Here is a 25,180-nt window from a genome sequence, read left to right as displayed (position 1 = left end):
TTTTTTTACCTTTGTAAATTCTTTTCTCTGACCAAAATTCCTAAATGTTTTTCTTCATGTTTAATCACATTTATCAGATTGGTCACAATAACACTTCTCAAAAACACTTTGTGCATTTTACATTCATTTTGCAGTTGTAGTTTCAAAGCCCACATTGGTACTTTGCAATTTGTTAATAATTCTCTTTGATATTAAGTTTGCTGGCCTAAATGAGAGAGGGAATTCCGTTTGATAATTTATTAATGTTGATGTATCAAGACTAACTGAGCTGAGCTCCAATGTGATGGGATAGACTTATGACTCTAATAGAGACAATGAAACAAAAACACATACTATCCTCAGCATATATATATATATATATATACTAAATAATGCCTCTTACCTTCATCAGACCTGTTGAGAAATGCTGTGATAATCATATCCTCATGCTATTCAACAATTATTCACTATTCATCTGTTATTAAAACTTTATTGATGTTATTTAAAATTAAAAGAAAAGAACCTTATGGTGTAAAACCCGGTTTGCGTGGCAAATAAAGATTCTCTATTCTATTCTCAGATGAGAAAACTCTATAAGTGACAACAATACCTTTGCTGAGGATTTTGAAAGCTTACAAGGATTCCGAAAGCTTTACGGTGGCATTAGGGAAAGACCATTAGTGTCATTACATACACTTTGCCTTGCCAAAAGCTATAGTGATAACTAGTAGATGGTTCCCTGACACTTTTATTATTTTGAGCTCTGTGTTCAGATTATTTAAGATCCATAATGCAAACATAAACTTGGCAGATGTCGTATCACTTGGTGGTAAAACAAAAAACACACGTACATGAGAATGTGAAGCCAAAATCAATAAATCATGATTGTAGCTGTCTGGAGCAGAATGGCACTGTGACAAGACGAAGTTCTCCCAATTCCATCCCTTCCCCTGTTGAGATAACACATTATCACTTCTTTGTTGCCCAACACACTGTGATGAACTCACTCATGTAAATGGCTGAGCCAATATATGACACAAGCTGTGGTGAAAGAAACTGCAGTTAAGCGTTGTGGAAATGCATCGGCTCTGCTCTTGGCTTTCTGTTGAGGAGATTGTGATTTACTGAAATTTTGATTCCTCATATGGTTTTGTTACATACAATAGATCAAAATACTCACATTTAACCCTTTAAGCTCAGATTCCTCCCACAGAAAAAAATATTATCAAAATATTAATAACTACAGTCTTGATCAACACAAAATAGGTATTGTTTTAAATATTACAAGCTGTAATTTACAATACATGTAGGTATTATGACCAAAACAAGTGCTTGAAATTTCAGTCAAATTTATTAACAAATTTGCACTGTACTGTACATATAATTGTAATGTGTGAAAACATCTAACTGATATAGTCATGTGTCATATATTGTTGGAAAGCTCTCAAAGAGAAGAATACAACCACACTAATTGTTTTACTCACAGACAAAAATATCATGAGTAATAGCTAAGTACATGTCTTTGACATACTGTAGATGTGATATGTAAACAGGTGTAGCTTAAAAGCCACATTTTCGCTTATATCTTCAGGAAAAATAAGCAGAACATAAAATATCACAAAAATTCCTGTTAAAATGAGCCCACACACTTCATCGGAAATTATGTTGTATGCAATTATGTAGCATATTAGGATTCAGATCGCTGCAACCAGAGATGGAAATCATCCAAATATGGGCAGAGAGTATCTTAAACTGTAATTACATATGGCATAAATTACATAAGTACATGACACAATGATGGTTCAAATGACACAGAATGAGATCTAGTTATAGATACTCATGCCTGCATGCTATGGAGAGAGAGCATACCTTTTGTCATTTTTGTGTAATTAGTTATTTTGTACAAGTATTATGTTTTATTTGTTTAGAGAGGCATTTGGACACATGGATATATTATTTTATAATGTTATAACTTGATTGCATTGTCGTATCAACACAAAACAGTATTCTGTTACAGATGACACGATTCGGACCTACCTTATTTAACCCTGAGAAATATATAGTCAAATCATAAAAATATGAAAAAAGTACATTTCTTTGTTTGTTTTTTTGTGATGTTTTTGTTATAAACCTTTCATTTTGGCCACTAAAACAGGAAATCTTTAAAACACCCTCAGAGCTTTAAGGGTTTTTAAGCAAATTACAAATGGTTATTCTGTCCTGTCATTTTTGTTATTATCAAAAATAATAACAATAACATTGTCAATGAGCAAGTGAATTTTATTTCAAAAGCCGAATGTCATAATCAAAATAATTGAATTTACTGGCAAATCACAGGACTATGAAATCTAATTGAAATATGTTTAGAGGATATCAAATTGATTTCAGGGCCATGCAGAACCCAAACATCTATGACAGACATGTATAGAGACCCAATTATGCAAAATACAAAAATAAATGATCTAATAAAACAAATGTAATTTAATTTTCAAACAATTTATCCCTGAATGTATTTCTTTAAATGAATGTACTGATTTATTAACTGATTTGTATAATAATTTATAACATTGATTTATTCCTCTAATATTTACTTGTTTATCTAATACATCACTGTACATAGATATGGAATAAGCTCTTGGTGTCATTCATCCAGGGCATTGCTAGAAGAAAAGACAAAAATGTATATGGTTTTTTAGGTAGACTCATCATTCACATTATACACTTAAATCTTTTGAGAGAGATTACAATTGTGAAAGTTTAAACTACCCTGGGATGAGTCATTTTGACATGCCCCCTCATGCTGACGTTTAGGTCATCAACTCCCTTGAAGTTGTAAAAGAAAAGTCACATCAAACAATCCTGTGATTAAGATCCTCAAGCTTGGGAGCAGATGTCCAAAAACTGCTTCAGCACCTTTTGTTTTTCAAGTATTGGAGTGCAAATAAGCTTCTTTTGCTTAATTAAAATACATTTATTTGTAGTGAAGGGTTGTGACGAGTAAAGGGTTAGTATGAAGGGGGCTGTTAAAAGGGGTTGTCAGGAAAATTATTTTATTGTGTGTTTGTGATCTGTATTGGCAACAAAATAACCATTGTAAGAGAGGAGGTTTACCAAAAGATAATGCGCACTCACATGTGACACTTAAATCAAGGTATGATAGGGAAACAGCTTTCTTTGACTTTAAATGTGATTGGTTAAAACAACACAGAATATGTAAAATATATTTCATATATGTATTTTCTAAGACCAACTGTCAAGAAAGCATGAACTATATCTCTAAAGATAAGACTTTATCATACTACATACCAACCATAAATAAAGTATTGGAAGAGTTTCCTTCCAGCTGAGAGGAGGTTGAAAATGAATCATCAGTTTTATAACCAGCCCCTGGCAGTGTGGCTATGAAAGTTTATATAAGACCACAACGTTTTCTAAAGAGAAAATTATAAAATATGCTAAACTTAACCCTCCAGATGTGTTGATTTCTGCATCAATGATTAATCAAAAGCTAAAATGTTGATGATTGCAAACAAAAGTGTCTGAATTGGGTTGCAAAGAGCTGAGATTACATGGGGAAACAAAATTTTAAGACCAGAAGCCCCTTAACTAAAACCTAAACATTACAGGAACATCAATGGATACCTGGTTGATAGTTGGTGAAAAACCACAATAAGTATTGAATTTATACAATGAGTTTTGTTGAGAGGGGAGTTATGTTGAACAAGTGGGCTTGTGCATCATGCTGCATTGGAAAATGTCCTCCCATGGGACAAGTTACGGTACGTAGGTGGATTACTTGCAGCAGTTAGTAAAACGTCAGATCTCAGCTGTTCCAGTTTCTCAGAAGCTTCCGTTCAAAGAACATGAGGGAATCCCTCTTGCTTTGACATCAAAGCCAAGGAGCTCCAAGTGCCGCAAGGCACACTCAGACAGGGAAACCCTCAGTGTTTCATCAGAGCCTGTGGTGTTAATCAGGCTGATCCTCATCCAGTATTTACTTCAGTTAGCAAGGGGTTTCCTCTCAATAAGGGAACCATCAAGAGTTTCAGTATAGCACGGATTACATCTAAGACAAAAGCTTCAGAATAACTTTATTACTGTGTTACAGAACAATTCAAAAACAATTACTGTGCAGCATAATTACAGTGCAAATAACAATACAGCTGAATGTCGATATTTGGGGTTGTGTATACCAAGCTCACCACCATAGCCAAGGAACATCAATGCAAAGACATAAGAAAATTTAGAATGAACGTTCAGAACGACACCCTGTTAATCTGGTAATAACTTAATCAATCACATTTTAACATCCAACACTTTATAGCATGTTAAATTTCAGTGGCTTCTGAAATAAAAAATAAATATAAAGGATCTTTTTATTATGAAATCCTATTTTGCCTAGCCATCCCCATTCAGAAGCAACTTGAAGATTCAGTTAAATGAGGATTCGGTTTATATGATTGCCAATGAGACTTAACTACACTGACTGACTATGAACCCTTAAATAAAGTTCTCTTAAGTTTTTCTTTGGAATCTTCTTCAAGAATTTGATAATTAATCTATTTACAAATGTTCATTGTCACATTCTTTTTCCATATCTGACTTAGAAATAGATATTGAAGATTTGTAAGACACAATAATAGAGGAATTTTGTCCTCCTCATACTTGATTTGCAGTCTTACTGCAGTCTAGACTTTGAGAGAGAGAGCAAACCTACAGACAAATATAATAACAACTGTCGAATAAAAATGGACACAAATGAGACAATTGTTAACATAAAGTACCTATAGAAAGTCATCATACCTTTATCAAAATCCTAATCGTTTATCATTGGATAATTTCAATCTAATCTTTTCCAGCTGTATTTACACATTATAACCCTTATCATCAAAGTGAAAATAACATGTAAAACAATTCTGAAAAATTATTTAAAAATAAACAATAAAATACCTGGTTTAGATAATGTGACCCGCCCCTAACAGTAATGCTGCAAACTTGCTCAGGTGCAAGCGTTCACATTTCAGATCACTTACCTGCCTAATTGGCCCCCACCTGACATCAATTGTAATGGTTTTGATTACTTCAAAATAAAACCCGGCTGTTGTAATGCGTTGTAATGAATTCCCGAATTCACCATGGTTGGAAAGGTGCTTTCAATAGGGCTTCAGGTTTAAATTGTGGAAAGGCACAGGATCAGAGAAGGGTAAAATCATTTTGTTTTTAAAGTTTTCAATCTCTCAGAGTAACATTCAAAGCATTCTGAAGAAGTGGAAAGCACATTGCACAACCAAAACCTTGTCTAGTTCAGGACATCCCTCCAAACAGGATGTCTGTGCCAGGAGGATATTGATTAGGGAAGCTATCAAGAGACCAAAGGAAACTTTGAAGGATTTACAAGTCCTCATGGCTGCGATTGATTGGTCTGTGCATGTGACAACAATCTCCCAAGCTTTACACAAAGCTGGCCTGTATGGCAGGATGGCAAGAAATAAGCCTCCTCTGAAAAAGTGCCACACTAAGTCTCGTTTGCAAAAACAACACTTAGAGGATTCTGAACAGGGATATGCAATCCATATAAGCAAGGTAACTAGTGCTCACCTAACACTATGAAATATTTAAAAATAATTGTTAATATAAACTACTGTTTTAGTTCAAATTCGTCATCTTTCATCTCAGTTGAGCAGCACAGACATTCATTTATTCACTTTGGTGCCACCCTCAGGTATAAACAATTTATGATATGCTTTCCCTGACTTAGATTCAAAGCATTGTTTACCACCCTTTCATTCAACACTGTACATTCATTCAAAGTCATGCCTACTAAAATGGCCAAGGTAAGCATGCTTACCAAAATGAGTAATCCAATCAAAAGCTCTTTCCTTCAGTCACGCAATTTCATAGGCTAGATTTCAGTTTTGTGTCAACACATTCAAGTTCACGTAACTAATGTGTTATTAAGTGCTAAAATGGATATCTGCAGTTTAAGCATCGACAACTTATGCATATTTGGCAAAGTTAATTTCAATAAAAAATCGAGAAAGAGAGGCTATCGAAACTTCAACAAGGAGAGACACGTAGATTTTATTTTCTAGTAAAGGTAAGTTATTATATTTATAAAAACCTGTGTTATTGATACTGGGTCATAGATATTAGGTCATTGTTTCTGGTTAATCTGAGGCTATGAAGTGATGATATGGCAATCTTGTCCTTGTGTTATGTCTGTTTTATAGTTCTAGTGTTAGGGTGCAGTGTCTGTTTAAAATATATATTAAGAAATGTAGACTGAGGTGTTTATGTTACATTTGCCTTGTGCATTTAGGTTAAGATTGTTGTCTTTGGTGGTCCGATTAGTTTATTGCTGTTGTCCATTCCAGTAGTGCTGAACTGTGGGAAGAGTGGCACATGAGGACAATGATGTTGAAACTAATAACTGGCAATCTTTCATTTTTCTTTTTGTTGTATGTATTAAAACAAGCTCTTCTGGCATGGTTCATTGTATGATTTAATGGACATAAATATGCTCGGCTCAATATATCACAATCTTTAATTTGTGTGATATGAGCAATATTACTGTCCTGAATTTAAAAACAATTTGGTCATTAATTTCGCCACTGTGACATTATTGTTTCCATTGACTGGTGAGTTGTAAGGCAATAATTTACATCTATAATATTTCCGAGACTTTACACTCACTCGTATAATGTGTTTTGGGCACAGCCTTTAAAAATGTGTATTAAAAATCTTTGATGCTTGCCCAGTCTCAAAGCCCATGGCATGTGCCTGATTCTGATGCCATGTGGCAAAATGTTTTAAGGTCATATGAGAAAATTATTTACTTTTTTTATACTAAACACCAAGCGCTGTACAGTATTTGGAGAAAACCAAACACAGCAAAACACCCAGAACATACCATACCTATTGTGAAGCATGGTGGTGTCAACATTATGTTGTGGGGGTGTTTCTTTAGCGGGGACTGAGCAGTTGGTCACGATTGAAGGGAAAATGGATGCTGCCTTGAACACCCAAATTCTTGAATAAAATCTGTGACCCTCTTCTTCACAGAAGGGCAAAATACTTGATTGGTCAAGTCAGAGCCCTAACATAAATCCAATAGAAAACCTGTGGATGGACTTGAAGAGTGCAGCCAATCACCACTCACCACGCAATTGTGAACTCGTACAATTGTGTTCTGAAAAATGGGCTCTAATAGATACATATCCAAACAGACAGCTGTCATTAAAGAAGAAGTTAGCTTTACAAAGTTTTAAATCCATGGGTATGATCACTTTTCAAACTCTGTTATCCTAGTTTTTCCATCTTTTATAAATGTTTGGATCTGTTGCCATTTTTTATTCCTCTAATGGAGGTAAAATATTTAAATAAAAATTGGAAAAATATATATTTTAATGGGTTTTGATATCATGCTGTAAAACAAAAAAGTGAGTATTGGACAATTCCACGAAAATGTCAGCCATACCATGGAAAAATGGCAATTTCTATCTTATTTCATGCAGCCTTGATAGGTATTAAAACATAATATAATGTGTCTCAGAGATCAAAGTCTGCAGATTTCAAAGCATTTTGCTGTGAATAGATGTCACATCCTTAACCCGATCTAAACTGGAAAAAAGCTTGACTGAAACTTTTGTCTGAACTCTAGCTGCAAAGGTTTATGATTATACATATAAATTGTTTGATATACTGGTAATGAGTACTTTATATATTAAGTTCGATTTAATATTTTCACGGCAAAATGCCACATCCATAACACTGGAATTGCCCTATTCCAAATGGATATGATGATTTTCTATAGGCACTTGAAGTACCAGTAGGTGAGTTAATTTATTTGCACTGAGATAAATTTACATGACACAAGTAGCAGCAGTACATCCTGCCAATAATCTCCATTGGCATTTTCAGTTGTTCTTGATGAAGGAATAGATAAGACAGAAGATAAAAACAAAATAGGATAGTACAACATTTCAAAAGTTCATGGCGTGATCATCTGTAAGAGTGCGTAAAGTGCCAGCACCCTACACGCTCAGCTGCTTAGATAAATATGTAGCATTGGCCTATTGAAGAGACATCAAATGGGTGGATAAATCTTGAGAGTATTAAATAAATACAAATACACATTATACAGCAGTGAGAAGCTGGGCCTTGTTTTAGCCTGCTGTCTTTGCAGCTGGTGAGTGATGATATGGGGCTGTAAGTAGCACCTCTATTAGCAGCCCTAGTAGTAACTAGCAGTTACTCCTTAGGCCTGGCTGGTGGACTTGAATATTCAAGGCCAGGTGGACTTTCAGCAGAGGCTTGCACTAAACCCCAGCGAAAATATAAACAAACAAGAATCCAGCTTATTTTGCTACGCGGAAGCAAGCAGCATTTCTGGCAAATGTGAGAAAGTTCCACTAGCATTGACCGCAGTGTAAATAACTAGAAGGTACTACTACCAGAGTTAGTGATCTGGGCTTATAAACTATCACACAACCACAGGATGTACAGCAGAATTATGTGCCAATGTCAGATAATTTTCTAACGTCAGCATATATAGTAAAAGAGTAAGTAAATCATTCACTTGTTGCTGTGTGTTGTATTGAAGTGTCGGTAATAAAATCTGCTTCTTTCTTTACCGAGATTGTGATGATGCAGTGATTCTTGTCTCCATGTAAACGTCCATTCATATGTATCTGCATAACCTCCAATGATGCCTTTATTTAGTTATTTCCAAAGGCAATGTTTCATAAGACATACTGAATAATGATCTGTGTGTCTGTTTACTATACACCACTAAGAAAGAGAGGATGCTCTCTTTCAACAATGGAGAGTAAAATGCATTTATTATTTTGCCAAGATGAAACAAGATACAGTTTTGGTTCAAAAGTTGAAGCAGAATTTCCCCGGCATTTTTCTTCTCTCTGCTTGTGTAAAGTTTGTGGAGGGCGGTGTGTCAGATGGCGCGGAGGACTGTGCATGTCAGCGCCTGATTTCAATCCTTCTACCAGTGCAACAGAGTGTGATAAAATAATGGAAAATTGCGATATATGGTAAAACTATATGTGCTCAAAACCAATGAGTTTATGAAAACTGTAATTAATGATAATAATATGTTACATTTATTGCCATCCTGTAATATAAATCAGCATAATTTTTTGCATAGCTAAAATAGCTGGAAGTTGCTTATATCTGAAAATGGGACAGCCCCCTCTCAGCAAAAATTTAATTCATGAATCCTTACCTAGGTGCAGATCAATGTGAAGTAGAGGGTGCATCCGCATCTGTAACTGTTGTCACTTTGTACTTTTCACTGACCGCAATTTTTCTCAGTGTGTTCTTGTCTTTCAAGAGTTTATCGTAAAATGCAGAACAGTCCAGTCCAAAATTAAGTAAAAAAGGACACAAAAGGGATTGCCTTCATTACTGTTACACTGAGTTGAGATTTATCCATGCCCATGCTGCATTTGTTAATGAGAACACATGTTCCACAGATGCAGATGTCCCAGGCAGGCAGAAAACAAACTCCAGGACATAAGACTTTAAAGATGATGGTCTTGCACTTGCCCAAATCACTCTGAACTTCTTCCTTTGACAATGGAGTGAGTACATTGCATACAACAGCTTAGATTTGGTGCAGGCAAAAAATATTTTCGGATCATACAATTTCTTTATCAATTTCGCTGTGCAGACGACAGAATGAGAAGTAAGAATGAAGAAATACGAGACGAAATACACATTTTTAGATTAAGCCAGGACACTTGAAAAAGTGCTTGAATATGGGACTGTACCGGGAAAAACGGGATGTCTGGCCACCATACTTATTCTGGAAGTGGTACACATTCAATGTTGCTAATGGCGGCACCCTAGTTTTGCTGAAAAATAAGGTGGATACAGTAAACTCTGATAGTGAACACAAAGCGCTCCGGTTTCACTTTAAACAATCGTGTAATGGCAAATGTTCCTGGTTCATACACACAGTGACACAGAGGAAATGCACTCTTACTTCTGTGGAGTAATGAAATTATGAAACTAAATCTCAAAGGTTTTGCTTCATGATAAATAAGTTCTTGTAGGTTTAATTGAAGCAATAAAATAAAGTGTGAAAGGGAAGAAATTAGGACAGAAACTATTGCATAATATAATTTTACTATTGCATAATATAATAACATATACAAATATAATAACATATGTAAAAAAAACTTTTTATACAAATATAAAATGTAAAATATATGAGTTCTAAAAACATCAGTGTAAATGTAAAATTGATCAAAACTAAAGATGGCCAAAAAGAGAGAGTACTTTAAGTATTTTGAAGCCTTAAAAGGAACTTGCATATCCCTATTTTATTATTTGATTTATATATTTCAAGTTAAATGTGTAAAAATAAAGCACACATGCAGAAAAAAAACACTTTAAGAAATATGACACTTTATATGACAATTAATCATGAAAGCCCTTGAAGAGACAATTACTCGTCATAGCCCTAAAACAGACAATTAATCGTCATAATCGCATTTGTTTGTTTGGCAATTAATAATCAGCCAAATATCATAATCGTGACAGCCCTATGTATGAGAAACTAAGTTTCTAGAGACTAGGTTGATACTCAAAAGTAACATAATCAAGAAGTCCATTAGCTCTCCTGAGATATTAAAGAGCAACATCTGAACAATACATTTGATTTGGTCAATTTGGGTTTGTAAATGAGCTAATCAAGCTGACAACCCACCAAGTGAGGTCATGGCGCTGAATCTGTGATCACAAGATCTTTATTAATTGAGGGGTTGCTGGTTTCTCGTGACTCTGCTCAAGTCAATTGTTACGTGGCTTTCACAAGGTGACTTAAGGCTAATCCGGTATAAGCCACTGCAAAGTGTTTGATGTTTCAAAGTGACCACAGGCTGATCCTATTTAGCCACCAATGCTGAGATGAGAAAAGCACACTGGTCTTAAGAGATCAGGTATTTCAGCACTTAAAGCACTAATACATGGATTTCCAGTCGCAAATCTGTGAGTTTAGTTAGATGTCTTAGTCTATGTAAACACATATTTCTACATGAAATAAGGAAGTATAGATTTTTCATTTGACCTATTTCCAATAGTTATTTCTGAGATTCATAAGAATGTGACTCTATGATGTCTTTCCAATTGCTGTGATGACACAATATGATTAAATAATTGAATTGGATGCCTCAGTATTTTTCAGCTTCACCCGGATGTAGTTATAATTTTTTGGGACTAAAGTGAATATTAAATCCTTATCAGAACCCAGTCATCTCTCTTCGAATTAAGCAATAATTCATACCTGTATGCTGGTACTGCATGTGAGTCAAGGACACCATATCTCACAGTTCGCTGATCATTGTTTAACATTCCTGAATTCATACGCAGTTTATGTAATGGAGTTGCATGATCTGTGAACCTAAAGTAATAGAACATTGGCTGTTAAACTTGCAGAATAACAAGATGTGAGACTGTTTTGTTGGTGGTCCTCTTTGACCATCAAGCCTTGGATTTGGGAGGAATACTTTAAGGTAATACATGCTCAATACCTACAAGTCTGATCTGATTTTAAAACAATACATAGATCATATTATTCTAAAATCCCATTGTATATACTCAAATATTTAACTGATACATGGCCGGAGGGGGGACAATTTCAATCTTCAATAAGAAGGACTATATTCTCTCTATAACACTCTCCTAATACATTTATTGCCATCTTTGTATTGCGTCTAGAATGTTTTCCTATGGCATACTAGTTTTACAGTCTGCAGTCTTACAGTAACATAACATTGCAACATGATAGCTACAAGTGAATTCAAAATTATCCTCAACCCAGTTAGTACATTAGAGCCATGCCAGTGGAAATATTTTGTCAACATAACGGGTCCAACCAATAGCTGACATGCTGCATTCTGCTCTTGTCCTTTATACTGTACTTGTTCCTTTTTCAGCCTCTTGGTCATTAATCTCATCCCATCTTTGCCTGCTTCACTGTGGAAATTCTGAAGTCTGAAGGATAGAATACATATTTGTTCTTGCTCTGAGGCTACTAAATGTTGTCATGGATAAATCATATGTCTCTTTTATTATGCCTCTCTTCCATAACTTCTAATAAATACAAAACTGTGTATCATGTTCATATTGAGATATCCTAATGCATCGTGTAATGTGAGTGCTTACATGTTCTTCTTACTGCTCTCATTCTTCAATAAAATGTGTCAAGGGCAAGGAGCCAAAATCTGTGGTGAAATCGAGATGGGCCATCCTCCTAATTGGTGGCCGGAAAGCCAAATGTCAGTTGTAGAGAGAGTGATGTATCAGAGGGCTGAAGATAGTGTAGGTGTAGCCTGATTAATAAGGTGCCTGAACCAGTGAATCAGCCAGCCAGTACAGAGACCTCCGTGCTAGGAGGACCCATGCACCATCCACTTTCCTCCCATGATCAATAAGCCAGATCAAGAACTTTCCTGGTGTATCATAATAAGCACAACATTACATTGAAAAACAGGTCTCAGGCCTGGACTTTCTTTTAGCAAGGTATGTTGGCGTATGTTGGTATGTAAATGGTGAATGATAACATATAGTTATAGTATAGTATAATATAGTAACATAATAGTGTAAATAAAGATACACTTACTTGACAAGCAAAATTGCATAATCTCTTAAAGTAATATTCTGGGTTTAATACAAGTAAGGTTCAATCGACAGCAGTTGTGGCATAATGTAGATTTACAGAAAAATACATTTTGACTTGTCTGTCATTTTCTTTAAAAATAAAAAAGAGAAAAAAAATCGAGGTTACAGTGAGGCACTTACAGTGGAATTTGAAGCTTATAATTTTATAAAAGTTCTTTAATTCTTCTGTTAAAACTCATTTATTTTTTTTAGCTGTAAATTTGTTTCAAATCGCCATATTTACAGTCATGTTATGGTTTTAGGGTTTGTTTTAAAATTGGCTATAACTTTACACAGAAAAGGTTAGTGAGTGATTTTATCAAACTAAAATCATGATAACACATATTGTTTATGTCTTGTCGCTATACTTTTGAAATGAGTACTTAACATTGCAAAGATGGTGCCCCCCTAGGGAGTTGGTGCCCTATGCATACTGCGTAGTCTGCTTATATGGAGCTGTGGTACTGACAGTATATGAAAAACAAGCTGAAATCAAAATATATTCTCTCAAAACAAGTCTTAATATCTTGTAGATAATCAAAACAAATACTTTTTTTGTAAAAACTATAATCTTGCAGATTTCTTACAGTGTACTTACTTTGATTAACGCTTTTCATTGAACAAAAGTAGTATTTTCACAAATTCACGTTGCCAGTTATTTGTTTTTTCCAAACTATATTCCCTCAGACTTGTCCATCTAAATAGTTTACAAAATATTTCAAGATTCTATTTGGAGCAACAGAGGATGTAAATATCATAACATCTGGTGATGCTTGAATTGGCCTTCTTTCCATCTTACATCAGGCCGTTTGCAATAGTGGGTTCATTTTCCTGTTCGTAGGTCACATGTTGTTATTATTGTAATGGAGTCGGTCTGTCTGTGTTGGATTGTGACATTATGAAACGCAGTCTCTGTCAATGTCTTCAGATGCTGGGAAGATTCCTGATTTTTAAATTGCACCCAGTATATTTATTGACAAAGGCAGATTATTTAGATGATAAAGTCATTGCATCCTCTTATGTCTTGTAACAAATGCATACAAGCTATAACCCCTGATAAAGCCAAGTTGACCAGCTGAAGAGTGAACTCTGGAAAGACTGAATGACGGGATTTTAATAATTGTAGCCTCCTGCGTCTAATCATTTCTCTGCTGTCTTTTTTATCAGAGAGCACACTCATCAAAGACCAGTGGACTTTGTAATTTATCCCTAACAAAACACTATACATAGAACTATTAAAAGTTACAAACTGACAGTAATTGAAAATAGATATTGGGAGCTGGAGGTAAATGCCACACTTATCAGGCAACATCAGTGACATGATGTGAGCTGTCGGTTAATTAGAGTCAGCTTTCTAAATTCAGATTTTGGGAGGTCCAATAAATAATAGTGAGACAATAGAACACCATGAAGTATATTGGCAGACTTTGCTTAAAAAAACTTTGCACTTTACTCGAATTAGTTTCATATTTAATGTTAACTGGAAAACTTGGTAACATAAATTTGCCTAAGTGAACAATTGTTATCAGAGCAAAATTTTCATATTACAAATCCGCCTAGTTATGATTCATCAACAAGATTTGGGGGGGATTTTACTGGGTCATTCTTATGTTTTTCTTTTTCTTCCTCACAGAAGCTTTTGTGGTTCTTATTGCTTATAATGTGCTTATTATTGTTGATGTGTAAAATGCACTGTTGTCTGAAGAGTTTGTTCTAGAACTGAAGAAAATAGTCTAAGATTTCTTTGCTTTATGTAATGTAATGCAGTTTGACCTTGTGTCTCTTAACATGAGCATTTTCTTATCTCATAACTGAGTGATCACAACCCACAGTCAAATTCTGCCATAGCACCTGTAAGGAGGAGCATGACAGTTGAATTTACTCATGAACCCAGTAATCTCTTTTGGTCCATAGATCACATTTCAACCATGAAACCCAACGCCCTCTGATAAATAAAAAAGTCTCAAACGTTCTTATCTTTGTAACAGCTGGTTCCCTCCTTCTTGATGTACACGAATTTGAACATCCCACCTTCATTAGTGCAAAACCCATTAAATTAACTTTACATATGACTAAAACTTATCTGGTGGCCTTCTTAGCATAGAGAGACACAACAGCATTAAGGCATGTAGCTTTGAATAGTTTATACGCTGATTAATTTATTGCCCATTTGTAATGCTTGTTCCATTCCATCACAATGCTTGTTATCTACAGTATGTGTAGGCCTGACATATGAAAGTAAAGAGGTGTATTGTGCAAGAGATGAACATGAGATAATGATGAAATCACTGGAAATTAACCTGTGGGGAAATCCCTGACATGGTGATGTGAATTAAATGAATAAATTATAGTAAATATGTAACAACCCAGAAAACATCAAACAAGAAAGGGATAGAGTATTATGTGTGAGAAACCAAGGGCAAATTACATACAACGCCATCTCTTTAAAACTGATCTTGCACATGTAGAAAGTTAATATTTGGATACTTTGTTGGAAGAGCGGCATGCTAATCAGTCCATTTAAATTCCAGGTCTCTAGCTTGCCTAGCTTTGATTCAGTGAGAGTCCATAACTTCATATGTTTTTTGTTTTTCAGTTATCACTAATCATTTCAATAATGTACTGTATTTTCTGATTTATTTGGAAAGATGCTTAAAGAAAATAATTATAGCAGGCACAGAATGACTCAACATTATCACAAGTACAGCTTTATGACGTGACTCTTATTTCATTTAGGCTACAATTATTTGAGGTGCAATCTGTGGTCTTTATTTACAAGGAAAATGAACAGTAAATTCCTGGATTTTTAAATTTTTTTTTGTGTCTTTTTTTACTTTAAGAATATACCACCAAACAAAATAAAATGTACTGTCAATTATTGTAGTGTAGTGAATTAGTGTAAGTAAAACTACGATACATCAATGAGTCATAATTATTTTTCACATTGATTTTCTCTGCAACAAAGATTTTAAAAAATGTTGATTTAGCATTATGACATATGAGTGTACACATACATATCGTACATGCTTTTGTTACTCAAGGTGGCGCTGTTGTTTCAATGACTGACTTGATTTATGTTCGACATTGCTATTTCATGAAGAATCAACATGGATGTAAACTATAGCAAGTTCAACACATGAACAGTATGATATGACTATTGTCATTTGAGTGTACTACTGAAATTATTTAATTTAGAGTCTTTTTAGACTTAAAAAGGGCCTGAAAAAATACTTATGTGTTACTTATGCGTTACTTATGTGTAGCTTATGTGTTATGTGTAGCTACATGTGTGTTTGACAACCAATTGCATCTCAGGAAATGTTAGTGTGGAAGTAACGAATCCTGCTCTAGATTTGTCCTGATTTGTTGCATTTTCTCTTTGATATATGAAAAAGAAAACATCAAAATATATGAAAATATATTTTACTCTATTATTTTCTAATTGTCTTGAAAATATTTGGAAAATGTTACACTATCTGGGCATTTTGTAGATCCATTTGTGATAGGTAAAAGATCAGAGTCTCTAATGACCCGAATATGTAAGATTGTTTTGTGAAATTTCCATAGCATACCTTCGACAGCATGTCTCAGGCACACATCTAAATGCAATATTTCCCATTGCCAAATCTCATAATTCACAACCTTTTATCCTAAGGTTTCACGACTGACCTAGCAAAAACATTTGGGATGAAATTATTCAGATAAATGTAAGCAATGTGTATAACTTTATCAGTCTATGTATATACTCTATGGACACTTTACTTCACTTTATTGTTATGAATCTATAAAGCAGTTTAAGTGCAACTGTAATGCAGTGATATTTTTTCCTGTTATTCTACACAATGCTGCCACCTAATGGTGAACAAATACGTTTTCAAAAAATATTTTATTTGTATTCCACTGAAATGCTTCATTTGTAAAACAATATTAATATACAGTTAATGGGGGAAATTTTCAATTCAAATAGTATAAATTCTGCTCAATAATTATAATCCAAAAATATTATAATCATAAATTATCAGCAAAGCATAAACTTATCTTACAATTCATATTCATACTTAGAAAATGCACATTCATTCTTATTATAATTGTGTAATTAAGAAACAGAACAAGTTTCTAAAGCCATACTTCATGCCTTTTTAACATCACAATTCATTCTACATTCGTTTCCTGTCTGTCTGTCATCCTTCTCCTTGAGAGCACAAAATAAGTGCACTCCATTCGGCCTAACATCCACAGTACCATAGCTACTTACTTTACCAATATATAATCTCTACTCAAGAACTAATCTGTTTCACATGTAAACGTGTTTGGCTTAAGCCTGTAAAGTGTTCTCATCAGTTATTAGATTAGTATAAATTGTAGTTTTGAAGTGAAATGCAAATTTAATCACACAAATGTAATCTCTTCCATGCATAGGACATGACATGGTATATCACTGATGTGGTAAATAGACGGGTGCCATTCATGCTCCATTCTCTCAAAGACATCTCATAACAATGACACAAATGATCTGTGTGTGTATCTTTTGAGTTTTAAATCACTGATTAATGGCTGAAATATATATGAGGATCCAGCATTGATTATCTTTTAGACATGAGATCTAGCTCTGTGGATTTCTGGCACAACTGTGGCTGCGGCACTTAGTGGCATAGAATAGGCTGTGCTGAAATTCTGCAGTCCGACCACCAGACACTTCCAGCTGAAACGAAGAGCTTTCCCCATATTCTGAAGGGGGGGAGAATGGAAAAATAAACTTTATGACAACCACATACGTTTGCATAAAAGTTACTAGAAAAGCTGTAGATCTATTTATTCATCACACACTTCTGTTATCTTTATCTCAAAAAGTATAAATCACGTGTAAAACTATAGACAAAAATATTTCGATTCTAATTCAACATCCAAAACGTTGCTCACTGCGGGAACTCATTCTAAAACAATGCCTCTAATGCGTTACCTATAGCAGTGGTATGATATGGTATATACTTACAATAATGTGTAGACTAATGCATGAGCAGCCAAACAAAAACTGGCAACATACGTTTTGACAACATAAACAATTATTATCCACATACTTTTCTGAACTTTTTATATTTGTCTTGTTCTTTCTTGATACAGTTATCTGTTTGTTTGTCAGTAATTTCATCCTCAATCAGCGGTTCGTATTTCTCTGGGAGAAAAGCGATATGAACTTGTTTTGTAGATTTTTCTTTCTTGTTCTTACATTCCGATGAGTCAAGCAGGTGCGGCTTGTCCTTAGTTCCTTCGCTGGTTTGCTGATTGTCGTCAATATTGACAATTTGTATCTTATCATCCTTTTTACGTTTTGATTTCCGATTTAATTTGACACGCTTTCGAGTCATGTTCAAAAATAAAGTTTTCTGTCCATCGGCCTCTACTGGAATGTGTCAGAGCAAAGTCCGAGACTAGAACAGGTCAGCGCATGCGCATTTTCAGCGTAGGCTTATCAGCAGCGGTCGTGGCAGTATGAAAAAACTGAACTTTAAAGATAATCTGAACTTTGAGAAGTATGTCAAATGTTTCCTTAGACCTATCTCGACATGAATATTAATGTTAGCTATTTTTGAGTGCCTGAATGTTTAACTGTGCATAGATTAACGTTAGCGTCGAAAAACCGAGAACCTAAATACATTTAATTTGTGGTTCAGCGAAGCAATTAAGTTTAGTCTCAGCTAATGTTAACACTGTCTATTATCCGATTAATTTCATATTGTTGGTATTAACATGTGGACACCAACTGTTTAGCAAGTGTAGGCAGTGTGTGTGTATTAAGATAAGTATATTTATGTGTGTGTGTGTGTAATTATTTGTTTATTTTTTGCTGATGTAAATGGTGTGTGCTTGTTTATCCTGCACAGAAGCATCAGATAATACTGACGAAAGGACATGATCCCCTTCTCTCTGTTGAGCAAGCAAGCAGGAGGATATGTCCTAGCACAACATAATTTGGTAACATGTACATTTTGCAGTCAATTTCATAAATATTTTTTATTACTGTTCCATTTTGTATGTATTAACCAGAAGTGACTTTTGGTCGTAGGACGTTGATGAGTTAGAGACAATCGTAATTGTCCATTTCAATGCATTACTCAGCTGTTGACATAGGGTTGATTTAAATGCATCAGCTGTTATTAATATCCTTCCATTTCTTTAACAGATTTCTAATCAGTGTTTCCAACTCATAGCTGCACTTGCAGCTTCACAGGTCAGTTTGGTCTTTTCTGTTGTGTTTGGTAATACATAATACAATGGTTATGAAAAATGTATAATGACAAAGACGTCTTTGCTGTCAGCAGTTATGTGGTGGTGACCTGGCTGCCACCATTTGACAACGATCCTCTGCCAGCTTTACCTGTTAGTATCCTTTAAAATATGTGGTGAACAGAAATTACAATGATTTGCTATCTGAATTGTTTGTGCAGTACACAGGGAATGAATCACAATAACTATGGTTCGCCTCGATTCTCATCCCAACTCACAGGATGATGCTGCAACCAAGGACTTTATTTTACTCCCTTCATGGGAGTTAAGGCACTGGATTGTATGTGTAAGTTACCCATTTTTCCATATGTTGATGTAATGTATAGAATTAGGGTATGAATTTATGTCATTGTATTTTTTCCCCTGAAAAAATGTAAGCTGCAGTTTTTTCCTTTTAGCCAGCCATGCACCTTGTACAACGTCCCTTGTAATGGAATGTCCCTTTCTTTTGTAAACTTGTACTTTTTGTTGGTTATGCACATAATTACACAAGTGTGCATTGTGGGCTCTTAATAGGTTCAATTACTATGTCATGTTCTTTTACAGACCCTGAAGCCTAAATTAAGGGAAATTTTATTTCTAGACTCCATGAACCCTGTAAACTTTGGGCATGGGAGCTACATTACGACTTTCAGGTTTTGCTTTCAGGATAGCAAGTTCCTGTATTTCCAGTTCTACTGCTCTGCATTCATACAAATAATATGCATGTGTTTACAGTTCATACTAACACAAAACTCTGTCTGCACCCTTATGTAAACAACTTGTTTTACCCTGTGATAATCATTTTCTTTATTAATTTTTAAATTAACAGCCTACAATTTAATGTTTTTTACAGGTGTGAAGAGTGACGGAATAGTACTTTCGCTTGACTCCAAGAACCCATGTGGTTTGGAGATTGCTGTTAACTTAATGTTTTCAGGTTTTGCATGGTTCTGTTCAGTTTAAAATTGAGGGTAAACTCCAGGCTTTTTATATATAGGTTTGTTTTCATTCTTATCTTTTGACCTGAACCTGGCTGTGCACTCATGCCAGTGCCATTAATTGATAAATTCACTGATAAGACATAAAAGCCAGCTACACACTTCGGTCTTGGATAACGAGTTTACCCATTTTTGACATCTATGGCTGTTCCGTTTGAGACCATACTTTTACGGTTCAGACAGTTCTGGTTAATGTTTACAGAATTGGTATTTTTACCATTTTGTCATATAGTAAAACCAAACCACTGGCTGTAACGAAGAGGGGTAGTTCTGTTTTACACCCCAATTCTTGTTATATATAAGGAGTAATCCAGGGCTTAGTGTGCATTAAATTATTTTAATGCACGACATGGAGGTGAAGAACCACCCGAAGCGAAGCCCACAGATGTGAAAACAGGAGTGTCTAATGCACACCTAGGTGTGGATTACCCCGCTTATTCCATGGTCTTGCCACAATTAATAAAGTTAAAGATGTCATTCAATTTGGGAAGACAGTGTCAGTGTCTGTCTATGCAAACTGACTGGAACTACCTGTGCAGTAAACTGCTTTAATGCACACCACCTTCCAGCCAATCAGAATAAAGTATTGAGACTGACCATAGTATAATACAATATGATCAACTCAACTTTGTTTTCTGCTTACATATGACCGCTCCAGAAGATATATTTTTATATAATAATTAAATGTGTTGTGTTATTGTTTTATTATAGAATCTTGGCAAATCAAATTTCACCTGGCTTTTAGACTATGTCCTTACTGAGAGACTGTGAGGTAAAGCTTTTAACTTCTTTGCATGTAAAACATTATTATCAGCAGTGTCATCATATAATACATTCAAAGTACACTATATAATGTATGTACAATATGGTCTTATTCCACTCTTAATTAACAGGGTGCACCACTTCAGCTTGGAGGGACTGACTGTGTGATATTCATGTTTATGGTAAGTGGTCATATAATTGCTATACCATTGTCTCTGTGTGTGCTAAACACAGCATTTGTTAATATAACATCAGGGTTTTGATTTTGTATTTCAGTATGCCCTTTATGTGACCCTTGGGAAGCCCTTTGATTTTTCAGCAGTGAGTTTTTATACATTTCTGGTTATCTGTTCTGCAAAAAGGATTGAAAACACAATTAAAAATGTATGCTTAAGATTTTCAATTTCATCTTTTATCAGTCTGACAAGACTGTAATCAGGAGGTGGTGGTGCCATCAGTAACTGCAGGCATTTCCTCTGGCAAGGCATGATACTGATAAATATATTTTGGATGAAGATATCCATTATGTGCATTCCCAGTATGCAGGTCATTTGTAATAAAAAAAAGAATGCACACTGGAAACAATTTGACTTTTTTTTTTTTTTTTTTTTTTACTTTTTCTTCAAAGCCAACAGTCAGTCACCAAACAAATAATCCAACCGGATCTAAACATCATGGAGGTCACCCCAACTACAAGAATCCATGTATGTACAGAGAAAGTTTATGTATTGTTTGACAATTGTTTGTTTATGTAATTACCTTTCCTGTTTCATAAAAGTGTTTGAGCAGCACTTGACTAATTACATTATTATTGAAATGTCATATTTTTTTGCACAAAGGTCTCGGTGGTGATGAAACCGATTCTGCTCGCCTGTGACTGGGTGGAGGAGAACAGAACCCACTTTGTTGGGAAAGTTCACTTACCACAGGTCAAAAGGATGAACGAGTATGATGCCTTGATGGCCATAACAATGCGGGACCTGTTTATTGACACTATTTTCTATGAAGGTGAAATGGATGAGGACAAAATCCAGACTCCCTTCCTTTTCACCTTTGAGAGAAAAGAGGACATGGAGTTTTTAATGAAAAATATGACAAAATAAATATTTGTATGTCTTGCCTGCACAACCCTCACTTTCAACAAGATAACTGATGGGGTAGATCTGGGTAAATTTAGTTTTGTATTGTCTTGTAGTTTTAGGTTTTTTAACCAATTAAAGTTTTGTGGGGAAAAAAGTGTTCTTGAAACGTAATATACTAAAACTCAGTTTTGTATCTTATATCTTATTATACATTTTTTTCCTAGATTGAAGATTGATTCTTATGTTAGCTGTACATTTTGCTAACAAAGGTTAATAGAAATAAAATAAATACAGCAACACTTGAGAGCAGTGAAGTATGTGACTAATAAATTGTAAATTAAGTAACACTTCCAGTCTACTAATAAATGTTCCTGGAATGTTGCCTTGCAACTAGTCTCAGAGCACACTTGTCCACTTGATTGTTTTCTTTAGTGTGACAGGTGGCTGGTTTCAGACTACTGAACAGGTTACTTATTACCATTTGATTAAAACAGTGATTTGATTAAGATGTGGACTGAGTCCATCCAAAATTATATTCACAACTACACTGTTGTATATGCATTCATTTTTCTTTTTGAGGTGGAGATCCTAAGTGTACATTTAAAAGGAATAAACGAGATAAGACAAGCAAATATGATCATTTTATTTAATTTTTGTATCACACCTGCAAGAGCAACTCAGTTCCTACGTTTAAAAGCAAAGAGCATAGTAGGAGCATACTTTATTTCATTAATTAATTATATATGATTGCGATAAATTCACAAATAGCCTACATAGTCTTAATACGGTAGGGAAGAAAAGAAAGCAGGTGTGCCATGTCTAGTCATGCCGTTTGTCACAGAAACGATGCCGAAAAATCATGAAATCATGAAAAATTTTAAGAAAGGTCAGGCAATATTAGCTATCCCAGCATCTCCAGTTCCATGCAAGTCTTATGGTTACTTTGACCTAATCTTTGCGCATTAACGATAAAAAAAAAAATTCTCATTAGGTTAAAGTTCGATCTGACGAAGGGCTTGCATTAACGTTAACAGCCAGTAGATGTCGAAATGAGTGGCGCTTCACTAGATCCATAGAGGTGGAGCTAGACTACGTAAGCTCCTCCTCACTGGACGTCTAGCGAGGGGGAGCTAAACGTAAGCTCCACCCATTTTCTCTGCTGCGAGCACCACTTGCTACAAGAGTTGATTTTCTTGGGTCTCTTTTTTTTGGGGGGGGTGTCTCAACTAACGTAACAATCTTTGCAATGGACAAAGTACTTCTCTGAAAGACTGCGTTTAAATCATATGATTTAGTTTCACATTTATGTCCAAAATATAACATATGCACGTTTTGTTGTCCTTTTGTTGACACTACATAGCAGTCATGGAAACAAAATCTTTCAAAATGTTTGTACAGTTTTCAAAGTTTTAAAATGATGTTACAATCTGGTAATCAGATATTTAACATCAGTCATTTCTATCCTGACATCTGTCTATTTAATGCAGACTGAATTAGGCTAGATCATATCCATTGGTACACATTATATTCTAGATTACGAAATTACAATGACGTAATTCGAAATTAAACCAAACAATGTAGTGGATTTGAATGTGATTGTGATGTTGTGAAGGGGAAAGGTGGATTTAGTTAATACCTAACAGAATAGGCCTACATTTAAAAAGGAATATATTTAGGGCTATTTAAGATATTAATTATCAAATTTATTTCTATAAACAAATTCTGTAACCTAAAAATCTACTTAATGGGGTAAAATTAAGAAACTTTCAGTGCTAGGTAGTAAGATTACATGTAATCAGATTGTTAAAGATTATCAAGAATTGGTCAATCAAAATTAAATTACATTTTGAAATACTTGTAATCCGACTACAGTAGCTTTTATTTTTATGATTTCATGATTACATAATAATCAAGCAACAGCATTAAATCACTCATATCATCACTTATTTATCCTCCTAATTCTTCATTTTTAATCTAAATCAGCAGGTTTAGAGTGATTTCGGAAGAGAGGAGAAGGGTTGTGCAATTGCACACACAGACCTGATAATAGCCACTAGCCAGGTTTCTATAATTACACTGAAGATGGATTGGTCTCACTCAGCATTTGACCACTAGATTTACAAAATTAATCAAATCACTTTAGTGTCACTTCATCACACAAGTGTAATGATGAGTGAAAAATTTGGGTGCATGGTCCACACACTGGAGTACATACAAAAGAAGAATTTATGCATTGTAAATAATAACAATATACAGTATGCAGAATATAGCCTACATAACATATTATGCAATGCTTTTGTATAGCACCTATAAGCTAGTTACTTTACATGTTTAATATATCAGCTTGGACTCCTAAACTCTGCCTTTTATTAACCTATTGATTAGATCTGTGAATCAGGTGTTACAACATACTACCCTGTTTATACAGTACAGTCAGAAAAGGAACATATAATTAGGGAACTGTGAAGGGGTGAACACCCCAGACAATCAGATCTCCTTTAAGGTTGTCCCCTAAATGTTTTTGGCCCATGAAACATCAGCTTTAGTAACCTATACAGTAATTTGGTATGACTCAAATGTTATTTTGTGTTAAATGTATGGATTTATTTGGCTGTTTTTCCAAGACAATATCAAAACAATCAAACCTTAAGATGCAGAAAGTGGCTAAATAATTTGCATCCACTAAATCAATAAAACGTTTCTGTGAGATCAGGTTGAATTTCTTATATAGTTCACCCTCATGCCATCATGACTTTCTTTCTTCTGCTAAACACAAACAAACATTTTTACAAGAATATTTCAGCTCTGTAGGACCACAATGCAAGTGAATGGTACCAACATTGTAAAGCTCCAAAAACCACATACAGGCAGCATTTAAGTAATCAATAAGACTCCAGTGGTTAAATCTTTATCTTCAGAAGTGATATGTTAAGTGTAGGTTAGAAACAGGTCAATAATCCCTTTTTTCTATTCTTGTCCCACAAAGAATGCACATAGCCAAAAACAAAAGAAGAATGTTAAAGTGGAGATTGATAGTAAAAAAGGACCTTCATTTTGTGTTCTGCAGAAGAACGTTATATGTATCTGGGATGTCAATGGGGGTAGTTACATGATGAGAGAATTTTCATTTTTGGGTAGACTTTTTCTTTAATTGGAGGACTGTTACTATACATATTAACACTCTAACTGAGTGACTCTCCTCTTGTCAGTTGTTTCAGAGGTCCAAAACTAGAGTGCATCCACACCACCTGAATATATTAACTCTTCATTTTCTTCCCATTTTGTTCTTGTGCTCTCATATAGAATATATGCATGTGCTGAATGTGTTCACAAAGTTTTTTGAACTTTGAATGATAAGCCAGAGATTCTCATTTTGTTGTCTTTTGTCTGATTGGAGGAGGCTTCAGTTGGAGG

The 25,180-nt window shown here is 34.7% G+C and overlaps 1 protein-coding gene and 1 long non-coding RNA gene across 5 annotated transcripts; one reads left to right on the top strand and one right to left on the bottom strand.

The window, feature by feature from the left end:
- Positions 1-11,431: 11,431 nt before the first annotated feature.
- On the top strand, positions 11,432-22,390 carry LOC127657031 (uncharacterized). 4 transcript variants are annotated; one of them, XR_007972231.1, is made up of 10 exons: positions 18,063-18,188; positions 18,540-18,630; positions 18,839-18,886; positions 18,978-19,035; positions 19,163-19,228; positions 20,634-20,694; positions 20,816-20,866; positions 20,961-21,005; positions 21,104-21,388; positions 21,524-22,390. It is a non-coding gene; the product is annotated as an uncharacterized LOC127657031 (long non-coding RNA). The 4 variants fall into 4 exon arrangements; XR_007972230.1 differs by lacking the exon at positions 18,063-18,188 and adding an exon at positions 11,432-11,510 and having other exon boundaries at positions 20,961-21,388; XR_007972232.1 differs by having other exon boundaries at positions 17,965-18,095; positions 20,961-21,388.
- c16h1orf115 (chromosome 16 C1orf115 homolog) lies at positions 16,515-18,120 on the bottom strand. Its single transcript, XM_052145668.1, has 2 exons — positions 17,736-18,120; positions 16,515-17,385 (listed from the first exon to the last, which is right to left on the bottom strand). The coding sequence occupies exons 1-2, from the start codon at positions 18,021-18,023 to the stop codon at positions 17,248-17,250; spliced, it is 426 nt and encodes a 141-aa protein (XP_052001628.1). The 5' UTR covers positions 18,024-18,120; the 3' UTR covers positions 16,515-17,247.
- Positions 22,391-25,180: the final 2,790 nt, after the last annotated feature.

Source organism: Xyrauchen texanus, chromosome 16 (assembly GCF_025860055.1).
Source record: "Xyrauchen texanus isolate HMW12.3.18 chromosome 16, RBS_HiC_50CHRs, whole genome shotgun sequence".
Lineage (NCBI taxonomy): Eukaryota > Metazoa > Chordata > Actinopteri > Cypriniformes > Catostomidae > Xyrauchen > Xyrauchen texanus.
Note: the sequence above shows the minus strand (reverse complement) of the source record. Positions and strands in the feature narration are given on the sequence as shown.